This window comes from Geotrypetes seraphini, chromosome 3 (genome assembly GCF_902459505.1).
Source record: "Geotrypetes seraphini chromosome 3, aGeoSer1.1, whole genome shotgun sequence".
Classification (NCBI taxonomy): Eukaryota; Metazoa; Chordata; class Amphibia; order Gymnophiona; family Dermophiidae; genus Geotrypetes; species Geotrypetes seraphini.
The window spans coordinates 68368932-68380643 of NC_047086.1; the positions used below are offsets into that span (position 1 = coordinate 68368932).

Genomic DNA, 11712 nt, shown 5'->3' on the forward strand with positions numbered 1-11712 from the left:
CATAATTTACTAAGCGATTTACAATAAGATACATAAGTATTATAAAACAAATTACTAATATCATGTACGAGTTAAAAACAGACTCATGAGCTGACAAACACATAAACATTTTAAGACAAACAATCATTTTAAAAACATATTAATAATATCAAATACTAAGTAAAAACAGGCTCATACACAGACAACACAAAGACACATAATGATAAAAGGGAAAAAGTTACATAATAGATGTTTCGAGAAAAAAAGGGACTATTCAAGGAAAAGACATAGGGAGGGATAACTTAACTACAGTAAAAAAGTATTATCTCGCTCTCCCTCTCTCTTTCCTTATTCCTTCATCCCCTCCACCCCAGCAATGACATAAACTTGGTGGTAAGCATCACCAAGCTCTTCTTGTGGCTGCTGGAGCTCACTACCTGGCCCCTCCAGTTCCGATTGCAGTTCTGTAGCTTACTCCCCCTTCCCCCATCAGGAATGTGGCCATCTAACCATCCCCAATATCCTCCACTGGTTTTCTGGTAGTAATAGCAATGGCAGCATCATACATATGCTACCTATGGCTTTCTCGAAGCTTTTCCTCTGGTCTGTCCCACCTTCTCTGACATCCCTTCCTGATTTAAAAAAAAAAACAAAACAAAACACATAGCACCAATCCCAGTATATTTACTATTTAACTTATTTATAAATGATCTGGAAATTGGAACTAAGAGTGAGGTGATTAAATCTGCAGTTGACACTAAACTGTTCAAAGTTGTTAAAATGCATGTGGACTGTGAAAAACTGCAGGAAGACCTTAGGAAATTGGCAGATAGAATTTAATGTGGTTAAATGCAAAGTGATGCACATTGGGAAGAATAATCCTAATCATAGATACCAGATGCTAGGGTCCACCTTGGGGGTCAGCGTTCAAGAAAAAAGATCTGGGTGTCATGGACAATACGCTGAAACATTCCGCCCGATGTGCAGCGGCGGCCAAGAAAGCAAGCAAGATGATAGGAATTATTAGAAAAGGGAAGGTAAACAAGACCAAGAATGTTATAATGCCTCTGTATCACTCAATGGTGCAACCTCACCTTGAGTACTGCGTTCAGTTAAGGTCCCCTTATCTCAAAAAAAGATATAGCGGCACTAGAAAAGGTTCAAAGAAGAGCAACCAAGATGATAAAGGAGAAGGAACTCCTCTTATATGAGGAAAGACTCTTCAGCTTGGAAAAGAGACGGCTGAGGAGAGATATGATGGAAGTCTACAAAATCCTGAGTGGTATAGAATGGATACAAGTAGATCAAGTTTTTTACTGCATCAAGATTTACAAAGACTAGGGGACACTCGAAGTTACAAAGTAATACTTTTAAAACCAATAGGAGGAAATATTTTTTTCACTCAGAGAATAGTTACGCTCTGGAATGTGTTGCCAGAGGATGTGGTAAGAGCTGTTAATGTAGCTGGTTTTAAAAAAAGATTTGGACAAATTCCTGGAGGAAAAATCCATAGTCTCCTGTTGAGACAGGCATGGGAGAAGCCACCGCTTGCCCTGGATTAGTGACATGGGCTGCTGATACTATTTGGATTTTTGCCAGATACAATTTACCAGTAGAGTTAAGGAAGGAAGAATCATTTCAAAATTTTAAAAGACATCTAAAAGCACATTTTTTTCAAATGGCTCTCCCTAGTTGAATAATGGAATGGGGACCGCAATCTGCCTTAATTTGTATTAATTTGTATTAATTTGTACTGATTTGGGTTTATTTATTTCATATGACAGTTTTAGTGGATAAGTTTTTAGAAATGCTAATTTCTTTGATGCTCTCAAGATCTGCCAGTGACGGATCTGTGAAGTGAAGTGTTATGCCGGGAGTTGTATTAAGATCTGCACTAAAATATGACTGTTTGCTATCAGGCTGCTTCAGAGACTTTTCTATCTCTTAAATTTGTTTTAGTTTATTTTTAATTTTTTTATCTTCTTTCATTATTTCTATTTTCTATCTCTTTGATTTTTGATCTTGGAAATGTATTATATGTTGTTATTACAAATTTTTAGTTTATCAGGTACTTCAGCTAGATTATGACCCTTCAGGACAGATAGGGTAGTTTTTCATTTTAGTTTGATACATTGTAAACCGCTTAGGTCAGTAAAATGCAGGAGCGGTATATCAAATCTTAAATAAACAAACATCAACACCTTCTTTCTTCTACAGGATACACCTCTCTCTATACAGCCTAGCATCCTTCTGGCAACAGCCACCTCCTTGTCACACTGTTTCTTTGCCTTTAGATCAGGGATGTCCAACCTGCGGCCCCGGTTGAGGGTGATGCAGTGTTTTCCTCTGCTGCCCCCGGGTGTTTACCATCTTGCCGGCTCTCTCCTCTGTCTTGCTGCACCATTTGTGTGTTTGTGCAGCCCCAGAAAAATTTTTTCAGCCGATGCGGCCCAGGGAAGCCAAAAGGTTGGACACCCTTGCTTTAGATCTTTGGACACTATCACCCCAAGGTCCCTCTACCCATCCGTGCATATCAGCCTCTCACCTCCCAGAACATACAACTCCTTCCGATTTCAAATGCATTACTCTGCAGTTCTTTGCATTGAATTTTAATCGTCAGATATTAGACCATTCCTCTTTTTGCAAATCCTTTTTCATGTTTTCCACTCCTTCCTTGGTGTCTACTCTGTTACAAATCTTGGTATCATCCGAAAAAAAGAGTCAAACCTTTCCTTCTACCCTTCGGCAATGTTGCTCACAAACATTTTGAACAGGATCGGTCCTAGCACCGATCCTTGCATTCTGCATGGGCAGAATGGTTCAGAAAGAAAGCTTCAGAGCAGGCCATAGGCAATGTATGTGCAACACTGATGTTGCTGGGTACCACCTATACAGTAGGCTGACCAGAGGAGAGGGTGATGTTGAGTCACTGGTGGGAGGAAGACGCTGGATAATCCCGAGGACAGGGGCTAGGAGTGGAAGAGAACAGAAGAGGCATGTGGAGCAGACAGGAGGCATTGCAACCCAATTATTGTGATTAAAAATAAAGATTAATTAATGAATTAATCGCAGTTAACTACAATTAAACTGCAGCCCTACCATACATGTACTAAACAAGAGAGCAGCCTAAGTACCGTGTCCTTAAATGACCTTTGAACTAGTCACTGCATTTATAAAATCTCAAGGGGTCAATGGGGGAGGGGGAGACAAAAACAGCACAAGCAAATCTATGAATTTCACATTTCAACTGGTTAATTGTACAGTGAAAAGTAATGTTATATGACCAGCAAAAAAAAAAAAAGAAGAAGAAGGCGTCTCACTATGTAAGGAGTTTATCTTAAAGAGTTACATAAAATTTTGGAAAACAAATATTCTTTTTAGTTGCCTTGCACAATACAGTAAATACAGCTGTAGCTCTCCAAGTTCTAAATTTAAGCTGACTCACTGTCCAGACTAATAAAAGTAATCCCCTAACTGAATAATAAGTTTTAGATGCAAAGTGTGGTCAATACGAAGCAGCATATTCTAGAAAGAGCTACGAGAATAAACTGTAGTACACAACCCTGCAGAGTTCCCTGCTCTGAATTAGACCTTTCCAAGAATCAAGGATCTGAGCAGGAGAAAAAGCAGTTGCAGAGAGAGTGTCACACCCGCGCTCCTGTAGACGCAGTGAGCACCCGGGAATGCGACTAAAACTCAGATCCAGCGTGTCCCTTACTACCAAGGGATCCTCCAGGTCTTACTTCAGGCCCGCTATCTGCCTCATAAGCATGCAAGGTAAAAGAGTTCCAGTCAGAAGTGGCAAACAAAAATAGCTTTATTATCAGCACTGATTAAATAACTCAAAAAAAAAAAAAAATACAGGCTTCAGCTTTGCAGTTCAATGTACGCTCATATTGCATGAACTCATAACAAAACGTTCAAAATAATGCATTCCAGAAGTTAATGCTTAACCAGCACTGCATTAAGTACAGTTCCCTGCTTCTGGACTTATAACCAGGTGATTCACAGTCCTCTTTGCCAGAGCAGTAATGCTTTAAGCAAATAATGTTTTCAAACAATTCATAGCAAACAAAATCCTTGGTTATGTTCAAGACCTCAGTAGCCTGCCTACGTTTCTTCCTCTCTGAAATGTTGATACAGAAATTAGGCACAGCTGTGAGAGGAAACAACGTTCTGGCTCAGCTTGGCAACAAGTCAGAGAAAACAAACACTTCAATGCTTTACAGCAGGGGTGTCCAATGTCGGTCCTCGAGGGCCGCAATCCAGTCGGGTTTTCAGGATTTCCCCAATGAATATGCATGAGATCTATGTGCATGCACTGCTTTCAATGCATATTCATTGGGGAAATCCTGAAAACCCGACTGGATTGCGGCCCTCAAGGACCGACATTGGACACCCCTGCTTTACAGAAAGCCGCTAAGTTTGGCTTTCAAGGAGAGCTTCTAAATTCAGTTCACCCAAACTATAGTATCACTAGCAGCCCAGAGGTAAAAGCAACAGCAAAATCCAATTCTCAGACTTACTGAATTTCCATGGGCAATGGCTGGGTCTCAGTGCCTGCATGGCTTGCCTCTACCTCCATGGCTTCTTCCTCTGTCTGCTCCCAAAGCTTCCTGATAAGAGATAATTCCTCTGTCTCTGTCATGGGCCAGTCTGAGAGAGACTGACCCTCTCCAGCTTCCCACTCTCCTGAATGCCTCTCTCCTGTGTGACCCTTTCCTGTTCTCAGGAGCCACGCATTATCCTGTGGGAAACCACTTCTCCTCTGAGAAGGTGGAGGAAGGGTTTTCCACACACTAGCCTGTTTTCTGCTATTATCAGCAGGTTTCTCCCTGGTCCTGGTTTTAACCGGCTGTTCAAATTTTCCCAGATTTCTGACAGTGGCAGGAACAGGTCTGCATGGAGTGGGGCTTTTTCTCCTGATCTTATCCTGCCCTGTTTCTTCTACCTCCATATCATTATCAGAGCAGAAGTCAGCTTGCACAATTACTTCGTTAGTCACCTGATCCGCTCTCCTGCATCTATGTGCACTGTGTGTTTTCTCCTGCTCTCTGGGGCAAAACCTGGGACGGATTCGGGTTTGTTATGAGAAAGACCTGAAATGGACCTGGGTTTGTCACAAGAGGCAGAGGGAGAGAGAAGCCAAAGGGGGGAAAAAACTGAAAAAGTGCAGGAGAGAGAAGCAGAGGCAGGACACCAAGAGGGGAATCAACGAGAGATAGCTCCGCCCCCATTGACCACTGAAGCTCTGCCTTAAAGGGGAGGGGTTAACGGAGCAGAGTTGATCTGAGCAAGAGAAAAGCAGCTACAGAGAGAGGCAGAGGGAGAGAGAAGCCAAAGGGGGAATTGACGAGAGATAGCTCCGCCCACCCCTCCTAACATTGACCACCGAAGCTCCACCTTAAAAGGGAAGGGGCCAACGGAGCAGAGTTGATCTGAGCAGGAGAAAAGCAGATAGAGAGAGGCAGAGGGAGAAAGAAGCCAAAGGGGGAAAAAAGCAGATAAAAGAGCAGGAGAGAGAAGCAGAGGCAGGAGACCAAGAGGGGAATTGGCGAGAGTTAGCTCCACCTCACACACACCCCCTCCCCCCCCCCCCCCCGGTTGACTACGAAGCTCTGCCTTAAAAGGGGAGGGGCCAATGGAGTAGAGGGCCGCCGCGTGAGCGGATTGCTGGCCATGACGGACCACTGGTCTGACCCAGCAGCGGCAAGTCTTATGTTCAATCATGCCTGTCTTTTGTAAGGTCACCCTAATCAAAACTTACAAAATTTCTATTTCTTCCAAAAGGTAACTTTACTTGGTCAGAATCATCCTTGAATTCTGAGAAAAACGTTTCTCACCCAATTCTCTATTCTACTTACAACAAAACTTGAATGCAAAAATCTGGGGCTGTGAATCACTGAAGGGAGCGGGAGGAAAGCGGGTGCAAACAAACCAGAACTTTCAGGGATGCATGTAAATAGATTATATTCAGTTGAAATGGCCAACCTCCTTAGGAGGTGTGCAAATAGAATATATTTAGCTGCAATGGTAAACCTAGTATTATATGTGTGTATGCACAGGACGATTGATTTGGTATAAATGTGTGCACATAAGTAGGATGATTGATTATGGCATAATCATGCCAGTATAAATAGCTCTGTATTGTAACACCACCAAAGAACTCCATGTATTTCAGTATACACTTCCTTCTCCGCATTCGCGGTGATAGGGGAATGGCAAAGCAGCAAATAGAGAAAAACCACAAATAACTTTTCATATGTTATTTGTGGGTTTTCTGGAAAAAAAAAAAAAAAAAGACACAAAACCGCAAACAACCTGACCTGTTCCAGTGAAGAAAGTGCAGCTGGGAGGATCGATTTTCTCTTTGCAACGCCGGGAGCAGCGATTTCCTGTGACCTAAATTTGAGGGCGGAGCCTTCGATCGAAAAACCACGAATAACCGAAACCGCGGACCGCAAAACCATCAATATGAAGGGGGAAGTGTAGAGCCCATGCATTGTAACACCTCACAGAAGCTCTTTGTACCACTGTATGGTAACATTTCTACAGAAGCTCATGTAAACCGCTCTGAATTCACTCCCCAGTCATTAGTAGCGATATAGCTCTCAATAAACACAATCATCTTTGCCCCTTCCCCATGCTCTCGATGTTGTGTGGGACAAAATGCTGATCCAGCTAGAGTGGCTCACCCTATTAATAATAATAATTATTATTTATTTTTATATACTGCCTAACCAGCAGTTCATAGCGATTTAAACAATAGGTACTCAGCATACAATATAATAATAACATCATACATAATAAAATTCTAAGTAACTAATACAAGCATTAAAATTAATGAATAAAAAAACATAATATAAACCAAAATAAGTATAGATTAAAAGAACATTATAACTGCATGATAATAATAATAATAACAGCTTATATACCGCAATACCGTGAAGTTCTATGCGGTTTACAAAAGATTAAGCAAAGGTACAAATTGACTGACTTCAAGAGGGGAAAAGAAAGAGAAGTAATTAGACAGGAAATTCATTGTTGAGGAGAAAAGTGATCAAAAGGACAGTAAGTCGCTATTGAGAGGAAAGAGATAAGTGGATCAGTTGTCAAGATGTTTTAGGAACAGGTGTGTTTTTAGATGTGTTTTGATCATATATGAAAATCAGTAATGTATATTGTTTAAATAAGTGGGTTTTAAGATCTTTTCGAAATTGATAGTAAGTAAGAAATGAAGAAACAAGATGAATTCATTAATCCTGCTTGGAATGCTAAGGTCCTATCCCAAAATTTTTTGTAACAACATGCATTTGCTGAAGGAAAATAAAACCAACCAGATCTACGAATATTTTTCTTAGAAATAAAAAAAAAAACCTAAAATGAGAAACAAGGTAAGCCGGCGCTAAGCCCAATAAAACTGTAAAACAAATGCATCCAAATTTAAATAACACTCTAGCATCAAACGGTAGCCAGTGAAGCTTTTGATAATATACACTACTATGATCGTGTTTTTTCAGATTAAAAATCAAGTGAATAGCTGTATTTTGTATGATTTTTAGTCAGCTAGTAGTTATTTTATACGATCCCAGATAAATATTCCACTGTCCATGCTCTCAGGTGAAGGAGCATTCATTTTCTGCCAAGCAGAAGCAAAACCTGGCCTCCTTAACTACTGGATTCTCTCCAAACAAGCAGGATTTTCAAGATGGGTGGCTGTAAACAGCTCCATCATTGTTCCAAAAACCACCATTCAACCAGGAAGGTAAGCTTGTCTGGATACTTACAAGCTGTCCAGTCACAGGATTTGCCATGGAGTCCTGCCCTGGCTACATGTGTTTCTAAGCAGGATCTTCCAAACTGGAAGCTAGCTTTAACACAAAATGAAATTCAAGGGGCCACTGAAAAGTTCTCAGCCCAACCAGCAAAGTTGGGGCAGTCTCCATCAAGGGGTTTACAGTCCAGTGATTTCCCACATTTTTTGTTCCTTATTTTTCCAACAAAATAAAAAAAAAAAAAGTGGAAAATCACTGGAAAAGTGTACAGCCCTCGCTGGAGACTGCCCCAACTTTGTTGGTTGGACTGAGAACTTTTCAGTGGCCCCCTGATAGGTAACACCACTGTCAAAATCTGAAAAGGGGTGACTACTTCATATAGTGATTCCTATACTTTTCACAATGGCAGAATTCCTAAAATAATATTTTCATACAGTGATGAGCCCTCAATTTCTGTACATTTCTATATATGTTCATACAAACAGATTCTATAATTTCTTAAGGAACCCAGGAGTCCAGTTTGAGAATCACTGACCTAACATGTTACTGGGTTGTAAAAACATGTCAAAATCTACCCCAAAAAATTCAAATGTGATCTTATTGATTTCTGCATGGAATCCCTCTTTAAAAATTAGACTTTTCCAGCTGTTTGGCCAGAAACTTTTTTTTTTAATGTGAAATAATTTTTTCAAATGCATTTTGACTTGTGGTGCTAAAATGCTGATCAAATATTGGAAAATCTACTATTTCCATTCTATTTAAATGCCATTTATTTTATTTTATTTTTTTTCCAAATCTTTATTGATTTTCAAACTTTGACAGTGCAACACAATTAATTGAACATAAAATAAACCATTTTTTTTAAAAAGTGAATTTCTATTCTGTTTTAGGTTTTGGTTTTTTAATTTAATTTATATCACCACCACTAGCCGAAACCATCGGCTCTCATCATCGGTCTACACACACCTAAGGAACAGGTTTCAGCCAGGTCATCTGAAGGTACAAAGCAGGAAAGTGAAACTAGCATTCCCAGTGAATTCCACAGGACAAAAGCTCGAGAGCTCTGTTAAAAAGTTTTCCCAACAGAAGACAAAACCCACACAACTAAAAAAAAAAAAAACCACCCCCAAACTTTCGCACCGTCCTAGCTGGGGCCATGGGGCGTCCGAGCTCCTGAGGAAGATGGGGGGGGGGTGGCTTTCCCGGGCTCCCCTCCCCCCTTACCTTGGGCAGCTCCCGCAGCTGGTTGGCGTCCAGCAGCAGTTCCTCCAGGCTGCGGCTGTAGCGATAGACCTCGTCGGGGACAGCGAGCAGGGAGCAGTGCCTCTTGTCCAGCGACTCCACATGACGGTTGCACCGCCACAGGGGGATGCAGTGCAACATGCCCGAGAGCTGCCCGCTCCCCCCACCCCCGAGCCAGCGAGTCCAGCCCAGGATCGGGCGAGTGGGATGGGAGGTGGCAGACGAGGTGGTGGGGGGGATGTCTCTGTCCGTCGGTCTCTGCTCCGGGAACAAAGCCTCAGCCGGCGGCGGCTTTCATCGGCAGCTTCCGGGCTCTGCGCTGCGTGCTGGCGGCTCCTGCCGTCCGCTTCGCATCGCGTCCCCGGCCCGATCGCGCCTCCGCCTCCCTCCCTCCCTCCGGCTTCGCCTCTTCGCTTTCGCTCCTCGGGCTGACCCGGAACACGCGGCTCCCTCCTTCCAGCCTGACGTCAGCGCTCCCGCCCAGGACAGAGGGGAGGAAGGGGAGGGGGCGCGGCCAACGCGGTCCCTGGCGCGGAGGTGGGTGTGGCTAGGACGAAACCAGCGCTTGGAGGTGGGAGTGGGGCCAAACTTTTCGCCCTCTAAGCGACCCCGCCCTAGAAACTCTCCCCCCACCCCACCCCTCCTCTCCGGCCAGAAGGGATCGCCTGAGATTTCCTGGGTTTCGGGATGGGAGGAGGGTTCCGAGTTCCCTCGACCGAGGCTTTTGTTTGGGAGTTTTGTCCTGCCTGGAAGAGCGACGTTGTCCGAGCATTGCACTAAGCAACACCTGCCTGGCGTTGGGATGACAGCAGCAAGGGCTCACTTGAATAGAAAGACGATTTCCGGGAGAAATGTATGGGAGCATCGAGATCTATGCCATAAGATTATTTTTTTTGTATTCTTAGCTGGATGGCTTGGATAAACTAAAAGTAATGTGGTTGCCCCGTAAGCACTTTAGAGTGCTACAAATAAATGTTAACAAAACAACAAAAAAAATTAATCCCTTGATTTCTTGATTAGTTTACAGAAGCTAATACTCCTTTCCTGAGATCAGACTAGTTGACTTCGAAAGTTTAAAAAAAAGTACAGTTTTACAAACTGTATATTTAAATGTTTTTCTCTTATTTTGAGGTACAAAATACATATAAATGAGAATTAGCCAGGGCCATGGTTAAATATATTTTATTATGCAAAAAGCCCCCATGTGATATCTGGGGTCAGGGCTTCAGCTTCCCTAATTTGCTGGTACTGTATTTGGAATGTTGGGGAGAGGGTGGGAGTTATGGTCATTGCTTAAAGGTGACACCTAGTGGCCATTTTCAGATCCCAAGATCTCAGGAATCTGGGAAGCATTCTGATGCGGGTCCCCTGACCCAGGAGCATTAGAGTAACAAAGGAATATTCTGTATAACACAGGGTAGAAAAGAAGACCTTTAAGTACCAAAAAAAAACCCCACTGGCCATTACAACCTTTTTATTAAAAAAGATATATACCAGGTTCAAGTGTCCTAACATTGCCCTGAGGCATAGGAGCCATATAAACAAATGTATTGATTTTGGGGACCAAGGATGGGACTGGTTAAATATTCACTGAGGTCAAATAAACAGTTCAGATTTTTAATTCTCTCTACTCAATAATTCAGTCAACTCCAAGATTTAATCAATGTCTCTCAAAGTCATTTAAATTGTAATAGTGGCAAAGGCATACAATATGTATCAAACAGAGCTTTAATTGTAGCAAAACTATGGCCTAGATTCACTAAACTCACCGGTCTGGATCGTTGCTAGGCGATTCATGGCCGAGTTCTGCCGGGCGACTGATTCACTAAAGAGTCCTCATGCAAATTATCTGATCGGACGCACGCCCACGGATCGCTGCAGAGCGATCGCAATTCACACGCAGACTATCCTGGTTGGCTATAGATGCGATCCGCGCATGCGCTTGCTCTCCGCACAAGCGAGGACAAAACAAAGGGAGAGCGGTGGCATAATAATAATAATAACAGTTTATATACCGTAGGACCGTGAAGTTCTATGCGGTTTACAATGAGGTACAGACAGCAGCTCCCGAAAGGAATCATTTAAATTTATGCAGGCGGAATGAACAGAACACGCTTTGCAGCCAGACTACGGAACAGAACACGCTTTTTGCACAATATATTAAAAAGGGTATGCATAGGTACAGTTTTTTTTATTTTATATGTTGATGGTTGCTTTCAGGGCAGCAGAGAGCAGGGAGATATCAGGGTGGCAGAGAGCAGGAGAGTCGGCAAGGCCAGTAGCGACGGGTCCTCAGCAGTCGCTTCATTATGGATCGGCAAACCCAATCGGTGTTTCTTCTTCTGTTTAGTGAATCGATGGCTTCCTACTTATGCATGGCATTTCCCCTCATTTGCATGCGCGGACCGGATCGGAGATTGATCGCACAGCTGTTTAGTGAATCAGGTCGGGGAACAATTGGGACGGGAAATGATCGCAAAACCATCGGTACACGACCAGTAAGTTTTGTGAATCTAGCCTTATGTCTCTCCATTATTCCACTCCTGTTCTTTCAGCAGTGCTGTGCTATATTAACACCTATATCCTATCACTGAAGGTAACAGAAGTCAAACATCCCTGGGTATAGATAGGATTAGCAGTTCTATTTAACACAATTATCTTCTCTTAACAGTTCTTATTACTTAATTAGCTGATATCCATTATAAAACTCAGGGGG

At 42.5% G+C, this 11712-nt stretch overlaps 1 protein-coding gene across 1 annotated transcript in view; it reads right to left on the bottom strand.

The window, feature by feature from the left end:
• LRRC1 (leucine rich repeat containing 1) overlaps window positions 1-9464 on the bottom strand; it is a 234210-nt gene extending 224746 nt beyond the window's left edge. Inside the window, exon 1 of the mRNA XM_033939508.1 lies at window positions 8979-9464. Coding sequence (XP_033795399.1) covers window positions 8979-9137 — 159 coding nt within the window. The 5' untranslated portion in view covers window positions 9138-9464. The remainder of the gene's footprint in view (window positions 1-8978) is intronic.
• Between the last annotated feature and the right edge of the window lie 2248 nt (window positions 9465-11712).